At 39.4% G+C, this 13998-nt stretch overlaps 1 protein-coding gene across 1 annotated transcript in view; it reads right to left on the bottom strand.

The window, feature by feature from the left end:
- Positions 1 to 2708: 2708 nt before the first annotated feature.
- Positions 2709 to 13998, bottom strand: part of COL6A6 (collagen type VI alpha 6 chain) — a 109935-nt gene continuing 98645 nt past the window's right edge. The window contains exons 35-36 of the mRNA XM_054595776.1: positions 11229 to 11322; positions 2709 to 2922 (exon numbers count right to left, since the gene is read on the bottom strand). Coding sequence (XP_054451751.1) covers positions 2709 to 2922; positions 11229 to 11322 — 308 coding nt within the window. The remainder of the gene's footprint in view (positions 2923 to 11228; positions 11323 to 13998) is intronic.

Raw genomic sequence — 13998 nt, 5'->3', positions numbered from 1 at the left:
AGACACATAGATCAAAGGAACAGAGTAGAGATCCCAGAAATAAGAACATGCCTACGTGATCAGTTAATCCATGACAAGGAAGGCAAGAATATACAATTGGGAAATGACAGTCCCTTCAGTAAATGGTGTAGGGAAAACTACATACATGCAAAACAACGGCAGCAACAAAAAAACCTGGACCACTTTCTTACATGATATACAAAAGTCAACTCAAAATGGATTAAAGACTGAAATGTAAGACCTGAAACCATACAACTAGAAGAAAACAGGCAGTAAACTCTTGACATCGGTCTTAGCAATATTGTTTTGAGTATGTCTTCCTGCACAAGAACAACAAAAGCAAAAATAAACAAATAGGACTACATCAAACTGAAAAGCTTTCACATTGTTATGTTGCTTTACCTTTGTTTCCTTTAGTCTGCTGAGACCATATTTACAGTTTCCAGCTACTAAGTCAGATTTAGAGTCTGCAGAGTTTGGAGGAAATTTTCAGAGACACAAACTGCTATGCTGAGAATGGGCTGCAAGCCTGGAGCCTTTGGATAACTCAGGACTGATAATGTGGGAAGTGCGTAGGAAAGTAACGGAGTGGGCTGATGGAGATCATTCTTTTCTCCCCATCCTGCCATCCATCCTTCTCCCCTTTCTACCCTCCCGCTTTTTTTAAAAGAGGCCATTTGAGTAAGTTGTTATTAAGTATTATAATCTGATACTATGTTGATTTACCTCTCTTTGACTTCTACCTTTTTTTTTTTCTTTAATACGTTTGACTCATAACAGTGCAGAGAAAATAGGAGGCATGTTCTTTACAGTCAACACCAGGGATTTATTTTTAAAAGAATTTACTATTTGTAGTATGTTTCAGATCCTTCACCTATTAATGATTAAAAAGATGACCCAAAATGCTAAAATAATGTCAATTACCGAGGGAATATTTGTTTGGTGTACTTTACTTATCAATGCAGAAAGAAGGCAAATACATTTTTAAGGTATTTCCAGCAATAAACAGAAGAAAGGAGTTTGTACTTAATCCAAAGTTAAACAAAAATCCCTTTTATTAAAATACCTCTTAAGTATTATCCATCAATGTCTTGTACTTAGAACATAATTTTTTCCTGAACCTCTGAGACCACATAAAATATGAAGAAACCTGATGTGCTCTATTTTTCTCTATGACCTGAGTATGAATATGACATTTAAACTCCTTGCCTCTCCACCGAAGACAGTGGGAGCGATCTCTATGGAGTTGCCTGAGTAAGGATGGCAGAAGTGGTTTAAACACGCGTTGCAGAGAGCCCCTCTTTTCCAGGTTTTATGAACAGAGGTATAGAAAAGAAAGTTAGACCATGTGTACCGGTGTTAGGTGTCAATGACGATCTGTCCCCTATGACCAAGCAAGGGCCTCGCTTCCTTCCCAGAGAGCGATGTTCTGCCTAGCAGGGCCTCGGCTACCAATTGTGGGGCCAGCTCCTACAATCTGAGGTAAGGTCTGAATGTTGTGTCTAAATGAAATAACACTACTTTGGCGTGTAGTTGGAAACATCAGCCTTGTCACAAGATTAATAATTAGTTCCATGTTCTGGCTGGGGGTAAGGAGAGAGCTGTCAGGGAATGCTAGTTGAGGCCAGGCACTTGGAAGACTTTTTCTGACCTCTTTTGCATCTCTGTAACATCATATATTATATATTTGGAGATTAAAACATGAACAACTTCCGTATCTTTTCCAATCAGTGTGCATTTGAGGCTCTTTTTTAGAGCTCTGCGAGCCCAGTTTGGTGCAGTTCATTATGTACTAAGTAGCTACCTGATGGGTAAAAGTAACTCAGAGCTTCACCCATGACAGGCTGAGTCTTTACTCTCTTTGCCTAAAGAATATATGGATGAGTAAAAAATATTAAAAAATGAGTAAATGACAATAATGGGAAAGAGAGAACAAAAGTCCATAAAAATGGCCAGGTAGGAAGATCTCACAAAAAGGGAACTTACAGCTCAAAAGCAATAATTTATCTTCTGGTGCCATTAGTGAGTTCCTCAGTGAGTTAGGGAGGATTTGGAGCTGGGGAGAAAATTACCCTCTGCTTCTCACCTGTTTGAGTGAACAACTGCAGAAGACGGGAGGAAACCTTCCAGCGCAGCCCCATCGGAAGGCCACTCAATCCTTACAGGGACAGTGATGTGTCTAAGCAGACTCGTGGCAGGCCAACTTTTCAAAATGATGACATCCTAACAGCGTCAATTTCTAAGGTGAACATTGGGGCCTTCCAAAACAACCTTTAGATAAACAGGTGAGCATTAAACAGTACTAACTTGAGAAAGACGGCTTGGTATGTAGAAAATGGGCTGGACAGAGGCCAATAATCAAAAGAATTAGTGTTGGCCCATGTACACATGTTTATAACTATATAAATTTACCTTCAAATTATAATCACCATTAGACTTTTCAAAATACTTCTTCATTCTTCCACTTTTCAATGATAACAGTTCTTAATAAATCAACCTTAGTGTGCTGGAATTATCAGAGGTGGCCAAATAAATGGACAAGATATATTTTAATACCATTGAGTGCAATGGGTCAAGTTACCTCACAATCTACAACCTGCGGTTTGTCCAGCCCTCCAGAGACAGGCAAACATCTAAGTGAAAGTTAACCATTGTTCTGGCAGTGAAGTTCATGAGGTAAGTCCAGAGTTTTACCATGCTTTGTAAGGTTAAATTCTTCGAGCACCTCCTTTATCATGTCCTCTGGGAATAGTTTTTATCACTTTTCCATTTCTAAAGGTTCCGAATATGTTCCTGGTAACATTTTGAACAGTATTACCTCTGCTGTTTCTTGCTGTTCTTGAATTATATTTCTCTTGAAAGAATTTTGCCCTTGGTAATACGTGTTCTTTAAGGACAGCTTTATGTGGTCCAGGGACAAAGCTATACAACAAAAGAAAAACATTTTAGAAGACAAAGGCCATTTCAACTTGAACAGACTCTATATTAATCTTTCTTCCTAAATTAATTGTTGCACCCATTTCTTGTCACATCCTTCTTTCAGGGTAATTTTATTAAGATTCCTGAACTGGGCAAAGATAGCAGAAGCCAATAAGATATCTTGTCAAAGTATGCTTAAGTATAATTTCAAAAGTAAAGTTTCTTCTTCATGGAACATGTTCCACTTAAAACTTCATGTGGTTGGTCCCTGCTTACTCAGATTTGGATTCACATGGTACCTCAGTAGAGACCGCCATTTCTATAGTTTTCACAGTCCCACTCCCACTTCCAGTCAATCAGTATGACAAGCTCTTATATTTTTTCATAACACTTATAACTATCTGAATTGTTATTTGCTTGTAAACTTCTTTGTGATCTGTTCTCCACTCTCCTACCCAGACAAATTTAATTTCACAAGACCATGTCTGGTCACCATAGTAATCCCAGGAACCATGAAGGACATAGTAGGCACTCTAATGACATAGTATTTGTTTAATGAAAGCATAAATGAATGCCACCCCCTTCTTTCCTCCCTCCCTTCCTTTCACTTATCCAACCCTCCACCCTTCCATCCACCCATCCATCCATCCACTCTCCCATCCAAATGTTTACTTTATGCTCTGTGGAAGGCACTGTGTTAGGCACCGTTGGGGGACATAGAAACAGTGCCCTGTCTGGCAGGCACATAAAGAGTTTGATTGGAAGTCACAAGGAACCTAACAGTAAAAAGAGACAGGGAGACAGACTCTGAAACACCTTGAATGGCAGACTGAAAAACCAAGGAATCACAGAAAGAAGCCAAGTGCTGACTAGAAGTTTCTGCCTGTCCAATAAGACTCTGGGCTGCAGTCAAAGCCCTGTAACCCTCCCTGGCCAGTGTGGCAGACACTAGCCACATGCGGCTGTTGAGCCTTTGAAATGTGGTTAATATGACTGAGAAAGTGAATGTTTAATTTCAATGAATTGAAAGCTAGTGGCTCCTGTATTGCACAGCACAGGAAGGGAGCCATTTCTGGTGACAATATTTTACAGGGAAATGGCAGAAACAGTTTTAGTTCCTGACATTTTTTTTTTTTAATTCTATTTCCTCTACTTACTAGTTGAGCACTTTTGAGCAAATAAATCATTTAGAATGATCCTTGTTTCTTCAGGTATAAAATGGGGATAAAAACCACCTATGCTTTTGTGAGCAACAACAGAAGTCCTCTAGACTAGTTCCCATGGTGGGTCTATTGGTTACAGATGAGGAAACTGAGGTGCAAATAGGGGTTGAAGGTCAATGCCAGAGCTGAGACTATAGGCTGACTCTTCTGATACTGAGTCCCATGTTACTTCCAGTGAACTAGTTTCTATTTGGGACATTCTAAAGACCCATCAAGATAATGAACAAGATGTTGAAATGAAAAATGTCATACTTTCAGAAGCACTTGGATATGGTAGGTGCAGAACCACACAAAGGTAGGTGGCCTGGGGCTGGCTGGAGAGTTACGGTACGAGGAACCTAGCATATAGGCTTTTCATAAACATTTTAAGAGTGAATCCATGACAGCCTGGTGGCATAAGAAGAGAAGGTTTATCAATACCTACAAACCTTAGAAATGAGCTGAATCGTGGTCAAGAGAAGATTCAAGAAAACTCCGAATGTGGAGATCAAGAAAACAGTGACAGCGTTCACTATGATCTATTTCTTCCCTGGGATTTTTTCTGCTTTCACCAGCTAGAAATACGATCTCTCTCACGAGAACATGAATATTTAGGAAATAAGTGAAAGATACAGAATTTAAAATTAAGTTCACTTCTCTCACGTGCATCACATACTTTCTTTCATCTATAAATGATAGTTAGGGGTGGAGGAGACATCAGACCAACAAAGAAAACTATGCCATTCACGTTACCTAGACGAGGAAGCTTCTGTGCCTTATACACTGTATTTCTGGGCTTTTGAAACTCAAATTGCAAAGTGTGCCTCAGGGCATTTCCATCAATGCTATCAGGGATGTACTAAGTTGACCAACAAATTTCTCCTGATTAGCAAGAACAGTCATGGCTAAATTTCAGTGCAAATACAATTTCCTCACACTCTCCCACATTTTTGCTCTTTTCTGTATTTCTTATTACATTCCAGACTAAATAGTATGAACTCAAATTCCCCAAAGCCCTAATTGTCTATACACACCAAACAGGGCTCTGCTGATCATGGAGATTATGTTCTTTTGAGTATGGAACACACTGTTTTCATGGCTCGAATTTATCTCATCTATACTGGTCTCTCCGCTCTCCCCCCCAGTTCCCCTCTTCTCATTGCGAACTTTTTATGCAATGGAAAGTTTAGTTATCTCTGTTATATTCCTCCCTCTTTGTTAAGAAAAAATTGTTAAATTGGTAACTGCTTCTTTAGCACAGCATTGCTATCTTTCTCTTCCCTCAAATATTTATATTCTCAAAAAGAGATGAAAATGATAAACACCGTATCTCTGAATTCCCATTTTTCACTCTGTTGTATATAGGAGCTTGTACTGGATAAACATTTGATAAGAATCATTTGATTACCTTGTTTGGGAATCATACTGACTTCATATACTTCTTTCTCCTATTCTACATCGTTCAGCTACTTCTTTACTGACTGGTAGCTCCAACAATAGGTAGTCAAGATAAAGACACGGGGATGAAATAGCCAATTCATTCTGCAACATGTGCCCACCTCCAGCAAAGCTTGTGGGAAAATGTGGCAACTAGACAAAATGAGGTGCCTGGATGGGACTCATTGCAGATTTCAGTTCTCTGTGATCACAGATTCCTCCCGCTGTGCAGACAATCAGGAGTCGGCCATGCTGCATTTACTAGTTGCCTGGATTCGCTGCAGTAGAAAATGCCGATAAGACGGCTTCTATTTCGAGACTACTTTTTAACATATACTTTGTGTGTCCAAAAAAACATACTTTGGAAAGCAGAATTACAACAGATGTGTTATTCATATGGCATTGATGTCTGTGTCCATTTTTTACAATTTAGTTGTTTTGGCTCTGGTCTGTCATTGCTTTCAAGTCTGGCATTTTAAGGTCTGGCACAAGTGCTCGCCTGACAGAATGAAGCAATAAGCAGGTGGCCTTCTGTCTTTTATTGCCTCTGAGCAGATCTAAGTGCTTACACAGAGGCTGCCCTGCAATCTCACCCTCATTGGCCATCTGTGTCCGTGGTTGATTGTGGTTTATTTTTGTCCAGTTTCTTTCTTTTTCCACCAGATAAGAACCAGCTTCTAGCTGTATTTCTTAAAATCTCACAGCAGAATGATCTAATTCTCATGCAGGTAATTCTCAGGACTTGGCAAGTCTTTGTCATCTTCCTCAATTCTGCCTCAGTTCCCTTGAAAGGCTCAGGCAGGGAGTTTCAGAAGCAGCTGTGTGGCTTGTTACCTTTTATTACAGCCTTCGGTCACTTAGAGAAGGCCTGGGGAGTACCAGCCTGACACACCAGCAGGGAGTTCACTGACAGAGGAACGGGTTTCATGTCAATTTCCGATACCCCAGTCAGTTCCTAACATTTCATCATTTTGGATACACAGGGGAAGCTGAGTCGCCAGGGATATATCTTAAGGCAATGTGGAGAGGGGAAAAGAAACTTCCTGTCCGAAAGCACTGTGACTACCCTCCCTTACTCATTGCTCTTCAAAGAACACAAGGAGGGAGTAGTTTCCAAAAATGCCTTTCAATTTGTATAAGCTGACTACTGCGTCTGCCGCTCCACACTCGCAGCCCGCTGCATGTTGCGTGGAGCCCAGTGCAAATGCAAAGCCCTATTCCACACTCCCGGGCACCTACAGCAGGGGGAGCCCCGCTCTTGGTGGACTGACTGCACATGCGAGTTTTAGGCCTGATTTCAGGAGGCATTTGCTGCTGGACAGTTCCCTGCCTCCGAGCAAGGTGAGGAAAGCTATTCCGGCCGTGATCACCAGGCAGAAATGCACGCACTGCACAATAAAGTGACCACACTGTCGAAGGCATTTGCTTAAGCGTGATTCCCAGCGGCGGGTGCACGTTTGATTTCGGTCCGATGCGGGCAGGTGTGTGGGTTAGTAGAGCACAATTTACCTCTGAAACAAAGAAACCCTCTTCTAACTACTTGATTTAAATTATTTCTAATTTTAAAAATGTAAGTAGTATTCATACAGGCAAAAGATATAAATGTTTATTATTACGTTTTAAAAGAACTTCTGCCTGATACTATTTTTCATTAAGTTATGTTAAAAAGTAAGTTCTACTTAATTCCTATCTTTGGGTATGTTCTATTTTTTTCCTCTATAACATCCTAAGAGCCGTGTTTAACTCATTAACTATTAGAGTTTAAAAAATTTTCATAACATAATGATTAAGACTATACTCTTTCCTAAATTATGGATTCTGACATATCCCACAAGTTTTGACCTAACATTTAGATTATTTTTTTTTTATTTTTAATTAATTTATTTACTTTTTTAAATACATTTGTCTCTGCCTTCCCCCCCTCTTTCCCTTGCATTTAGATTATTATTCAGTTCTCAGTATGTTTACATTTTCATTATGATTTTTGTCCCCTTATTTAGATTGTGACTTTAATTTAAAAATGCACGGGCTTTAAAAATATTGTTTTTATTAATTTCTACCTTAATTGTGCTGTGATCAGATCATTTGCATTGACGGCACCAGTTCTTACTGGTGTGTAGACACTTGCTAAGTTAAAAACTGCACAATGAACACCTGTAAACTTTTTGCCTTGATTCAACAGCTGGTAATGTTCCACGTGTTCTTCAGAAGAATGCCTCATTTTTCTCTAAATGAGTTTATTCAACCAAGGTTGTTACTTGTGATTAATTCTTTTACTTCTTTACTAATTTTTGTCTGCTTTAACTATCAATATTCACACTGGCACACTGAACTCTCCAACTTTGATGATGTTTCTGTGGCAATTTCTCCATGTGGTGTTTCAGTTTCCACTTAGTATATTTTAAGATTTTATTACCCTCTTATAAATTTAGAATCGCCGTGTACTCTTCATGGCCGAGAGCTCTGCCATCGTGTGGTGACCCTCTTGATCCCCACAAAATGGTTTTGTTTAATAGTATATTTTATCTGATATTAATGTAGCTATTCCAGCTTTCTTTCTAAAATGTTTGCCTGGTACATTTTTTCCAGTACTTGAAATTTTTACATTTCTTATTTTGTAGCCATATCTCTTGAAAACAGTTACAGTTGGATTTCATTTTGTTTCTTAAATCAATCAATCTCTGATTGTAACTGGCATATTTGGTTTATGTATTTTTATTTTGATTACTGATATTTTTAAATGGATTTTTCTCCTGCTGTCTTACTTTTTGCCTTCTACGTGTCCTATTCCCCCTTCCTTGCCTTTTTAAAAAAATTGATTTTAAAGAGAGGAGGAAGGGAAGGGAGGTGGGAGGGGAGAGGGGGAGAGAGAGAAATATCTATTTTTTGTTCCTCTTATTTATGTATTTACTGGTTGGTTCTTGCATGAGCCTTGACCAGGGATTGAACGTGCAACCTTGGCACATTGGGACAATGTTTTAACTGGGAGCCCAGCCAGGGCCCTTTTATACCTTTTTATTAAAAATATTTATTATGTTGTTTGTTTTTAATAACAAAGGATGATTTTATTGTTTAATGTTTTTTCTCATATTTGGGCAATTAATACATAAGTGAGGGTTTACTAACATTTATAGTCTTCTTACAATTATTTTATTACTTTTTTTGTTAATATCACCAGGTGCCAAATGTTTTATTTCCATGCCTTTGTTAACAAGTACAGCCACTTTGTAACCTCACAAATTAGATGTTGCTATTATTTAAAAATACATTTATTTAGTTTTATTTAAATATTGACAAATTTTTATCATTCACTCTTTTTGCATCTCAGTCTTGCCTTCTGTGGTTGTTTTTATTTTCCTTGAAGTACATACTTTAGAAGTTCCTTTAGCAAAAGCTCTTTTTTGTGACAAACTATTGTCTTTTGTTTACCCAAGTTGTCTTTGCTTTACCAGTTTTTCTAAGCCGACAACAAATTTGACCCACTACTTTAAAGATTCTCAATAGAATTGTGACTTACACTAGCGCTCCTGATAATTCAGCTGTCAGCCTAATTATAGTTTATAGTTTCTTTGTAGGTGACTTCCTAGCTGCTTTTTGTTTTCTCTTGTCATGGTGTTCTGCATTCCCCTACACCATGTCCAGCTGTTGTTTTCTTTTTATTTATCCTGCCTGTTATATCTTGTCTTTTCTTCGACTTTTCATCTATGTCTTTTGTAAGTTCTTGAAAGTGATCATTTCTTTATGTCTTTCAATATTCACTCATTTATTATTTCTATTGTATCTTTCTAGAATTCTAATTGGATAGGTTAATCTGGTGTGTCTGACCTGCGGCCCATGGGCTGCGTGCGGCTCAGGGTGGCTGCAAATGTGGCCCAACACAAAATCGTAAATTTGCCTAAAACATTATGTTTCTTGTGTGTGACTACGTGTTGCACTGCATTTACTGTGTGGCCCAAGGCAACCCTTCTTCTTCCAGTGTGGCCCAGAGACGCCACAAGGTCAGACACCCCCTGGTCGATCTTTTCATTCTCTATGGTTTATAAAATTCTTATATTTATCTTCTCTGAATTCTGAGTAATTTCTTTATTTTTCAGTCCATGGCTTTTCTTCAGATGTGCCTAATACTCTCTTTAATCCATTCATTGAGTTTTACAAGTTTTTTTTATTTTGAAAATTGTCAACTTCATAGAATATTGTAAAGAACAGGACCATGAATAAACACCTGTATACCTTTCACCTAGATGATTCTCCAACCGTTACCATCCTGCTACTCTGTGTGTACATACACACACGTGTATCTACACATACACACATATGCACAGACATGCATACATACCCTATCCTACCCCCCTCAGGAAAACCGCCTGACAGCAGGCTGCAGCCATCATACACAGGACTCTTAAATACTTCAGCGTCCCTCTCTCAAGAACAAAGACATTCTGATACTAATGTGATACCATGATCACATGCACAAAGAAGGAAGTCCACATGAATCAGTAATAACATGTTCATACTCCAACTTCCCTAATTGTTCCCCAAATACCATTTACATAAGCTTTTCTTTCTGAACTAGGATCAAATCAAGATTTACACTATCCCATTTGGCTAGTATGTCCCTCTAGTCTCTCCTATTTTGGGCCAGTACCCCACATCTGTCTGCAGCTCATGACATTGAAATCTATGAAGAACATAGGCCAGCTGCTCTGAAGGATATTCCACATTCTGGAACTGCCTGATAGTTTCCTTATTACTAGACTTGGGCCAAACATTTCCGGCAAGAATCTCACGCAGGTTTGTATCCCCTTCTGCATCATCTCAGGAGGCACATAATATCAGATCTTGGTTAAAGTGGGTACTGACTGATTTTACTGCCAGATCTCCCAATACAAAGGCACATCTCCCTCTTTGTAATTAATCAGTAAGAAGCATGTGAGTGGCTCTGTGGGCCGTGTAAATAGCCCGTTCCCCAGCAGCCTTTCGCCCCGCGGTTGCAGCACTCCTTGATCCTTGCTGACTCAGTGATTATATTTGGGATTACAAATTGATGATTTTCTAATTCTATCACTTCTTCTACAGTTATTAGCTAGCATACTTCTATTAAAAAAAAAAAGAGCTCTCCCCTTTTTGGGTTTCTCTACAGACTTGTGGATTTTTGAAAAAACACATTGATTTTTTTCAAAAATGGTCCCTGTTTTGGGCCAGTGAGCATCCTCTCAAGACAGTTCCTTTGTCCTTTTGATATGATGCTGTTTTTGACTATTTTCTTGCTTTCTGACTTAATCAATATTCCAGGCTCACGTTGCTCTTTCCCCACTACAGCCTAGAGACAGCTATTTCTTCAAGAATCCCTGGTTCCTTTTAGTGGGGAATGATATCTAGAAACCAAGATCTGGCCATTGCGTATGCTCGTTGCTACTGGAGAGTCCCACTGATTGTTTTATTTCAACAAGTTAGACTTTCCACTTAAACATCCTATCTGTTGCTTTTCAAATAAACCTGGTCACTTAAGATTATCTCTTACTCCCTCAAATTGTATTTTCATATTTTTTATCAATAGATTTTGTCCAGATAGGATGAAGGAAGAGGAAGGAGGAGAAAAGGAGGGGAAGTGATCGCCAAGGGGGAAGAGAGGGTGCATTCATTTATCAAGCAATACCAAGCAGATAATACCTTCGCAGCTGCTGTGGGGGCTGCCTCAGATTTGTAGAGCTGAGTCTATTGCACTTTGTTTTGAAGTTTATTGATGGATATTTGTTGATTGCACCTAGGAAGAGAAAAATTGTGATGAGCCTCTTATTCATGGCTATTAACATTGCACCAAAATGCTCTGCATGTGGTCACTTCACTGTTTTCAACGTCCATCAAAGGAAGAGACCAGCTGGGGTGGCCAGGTGAGATGAGAGATTCCTCAGAAGAGCCTCTAAAACCGGGTTTTAAAAATACACCTCTGTCAAATTTATAGGTGGGAAATTCAACCTGCTTTTCAATAAGATGCCCTTAGCTTCTAAAGTTGGTCAAACGTTAGAGTTTTCATGAGCCAGTCCTAAGGGTCTGGCCTCTAACTGACATGAATTAATCAGAAGAGTTATTTTTATTTGTTGCTTTGAAATAGCAAAATGTAAAGGGAAAACAATATAAACTTGATGGTCTCTTTCATTAACAACAACAGAAGCAGTAGTGCTGTCTTGGGCTTAATTCATTAGTGGCTCACTTCATTTGGAAGTGTATTAATTTTTTATGATAATAAAGCATGCCTCTTACCACACCAATGAGACATTTAAAAGCCATTTTTTGATGGGAAACTTTAAACATTGTATTACTTATTTCCTTGAAGCATTAAGTTGAACAGACTACTTGTTAAACACAGTTAAACCTCTTCCTGGCGATCCAGGGTCATCGCAAGCCTGTCCTGGGCTGCGAGACAACACTATTGTAGAATGGACTGTGTGCTTCTAACCAAATGGCCCAAGACTGTGATGCTTCCCTGACTGTGCATCTGAATTTTAAATTCTAAGCATCAGGCTGTCTGTCATTTTGTTTTTCTTAGAAAATATGTTGGTGCTGATGTGGACTGTGCTTAGTAGCCAGCTGTGTCACAGCAGTGTGTTAAATGAGAGTCACAACTTAGGGAGCTGCACGGGGGTTCAGGGGGGCACTCTGCACCTGAACAGTGAATGGCTCACACCTGATGAATGTGTATTAATGTTGAATGGGTGAGTGTGAGTCTACGGGTCTGCTATGGAATTAAGTAGGCAGGCTTGAATACGATTATGTCAAAACTCTACTCAAACTCTTGTACTTTACAGCTATAGTTTAAAAACTGAAGGTTTCTAGATACTTAATTTCTAGAAAAGTGGTGTATAACTCTGTCATGGTTAAAGTTTTCCAAAAAGCACTTTCTATATCTCTCACCTACCCCAAGTCATTCTTAAAACACCCCGTCTCCTTTCTCTAGGTGGTGTTGGGTGTCTTTTCTCTAATTATATACAGGCATATCTCATTTATTGTGCTTCACAGATGTTGTGTATTTTACAAACTGAAGGCAAGACCTTCCACAGTAAAAACATTATGGCCTGCTTTCTTGCAATAAATATAAATAATGGTTTATTGCAGTAGCCTGGAACCACACCAGCAATGTCTCCAAGCTATGCCTATAGTCTGACTGATTACCATGAAACACCACTGAGAATCTGTGTGCAGGGGAGAGGTGTAGGGAAGGAAATTCCATCTTAAACTTTCAGCTTTTTGTCTCATAAGGAGTGTTCCTTTACCGGAGTCTTTCAAGGCGTTCTTTTGTTTTACCCTCACAAATGCCTTCTGACAGCTTCCTTCAGAACGCCCCGTAACTCCCATTTTTTCCTAACTCCTCTTTTTGGTTTCCGTCTCGGAACACACCCACATAAATTTCATTCTGGGAGCTTACTGTTCCCATATTGGTGTTTCTCAAAACAAATGTGCGTGTGAATCCCCCGAGGATCTTGATAAAATGCAGATTCTGGTTCAGAATGTCTGGGGTGGGGCCTGAGATTCTGCAGTTTTCGCAAGCTCTTGGTTGATGCCAATGCTGTTGGTCATAGACTCGCACTTGGAGCAGCAGAGCGCCACCAACCGTTTCCCTCAGACTGCACCTCGCCTATTGGCATCTTTGCCGCCTTAACTGATTTCAAGTTTGACAGGTCTGAGACAAGCAGAATCTCCTTACATAGGTTGCTCTTTTGTCTGGCTGTTCACTTTTATTTATCTGAATTCCAAGGGTTCATTTATCATGAAAACATTCAGAAATTCAACCGAGTACTTTTCAACCTCCAGAATCACCCAGTATCAGGAAAGGGCTTCTTTCTAGGCATCCCGTTGCATGCAAAATGAGCTGCCTCCTTGCAAGGTAAGCTCATTCCAAGAAATATAACGAAGCTTAAAACAAAATTTTATGGGCATCAGTTACACTAATTACTGGCATCAGAAGAAAGTGATTAACAAGGCTGAGAAAGTTTTACAAGTATGTATCTTTCATTCTGACAGGTAAAATGGTATCTCCTAATGCTTCAACCCCTGCCTTTTGATCTTGCACAAGCAAAGCCAAGAACTGTTGAATTTTTCTCTGGCTCTCTGTTTTGTTGTGTTAACTGATGAAACTTTCCATCAAAGGGCAGCATGCTTGTCACATGGCTAGGGTTTCTACTTTGTAGCTCAAGTTCAGAGTGAGGCTTCACATCCCTAGACTACACTGTTCCATGCACTCAGATATGTGAGCAGCTGCTTGTTTTGTTTTGATTGTTTCTCCATAGGAACCAGAAACATAGAAATAGAGGAGCCAGCAAATGAAGTGCTCAGGAATCAGAGCCTTCCTCCCTCTGCCATTCATCATGATGTATTTTCCTTTCTGACCCTGCAGTGCCCTTGAAGACACACAAGAGGCATCCAAGAATCCACGTCAACCCTT

Source organism: Pteronotus mesoamericanus, unplaced genomic scaffold (genome assembly GCF_021234165.1).
Source record: "Pteronotus mesoamericanus isolate MK-2021 breed Mesoamerican mustached bat unplaced genomic scaffold, CSHL_Meso_final scaffold_54, whole genome shotgun sequence".
NCBI lineage: Eukaryota > Metazoa > Chordata > Mammalia > Chiroptera > Mormoopidae > Pteronotus > Pteronotus mesoamericanus.
The sequence above is the reverse complement of the archived record's forward strand: the minus strand, read 5'-3'. Positions and strand labels throughout refer to the sequence as shown.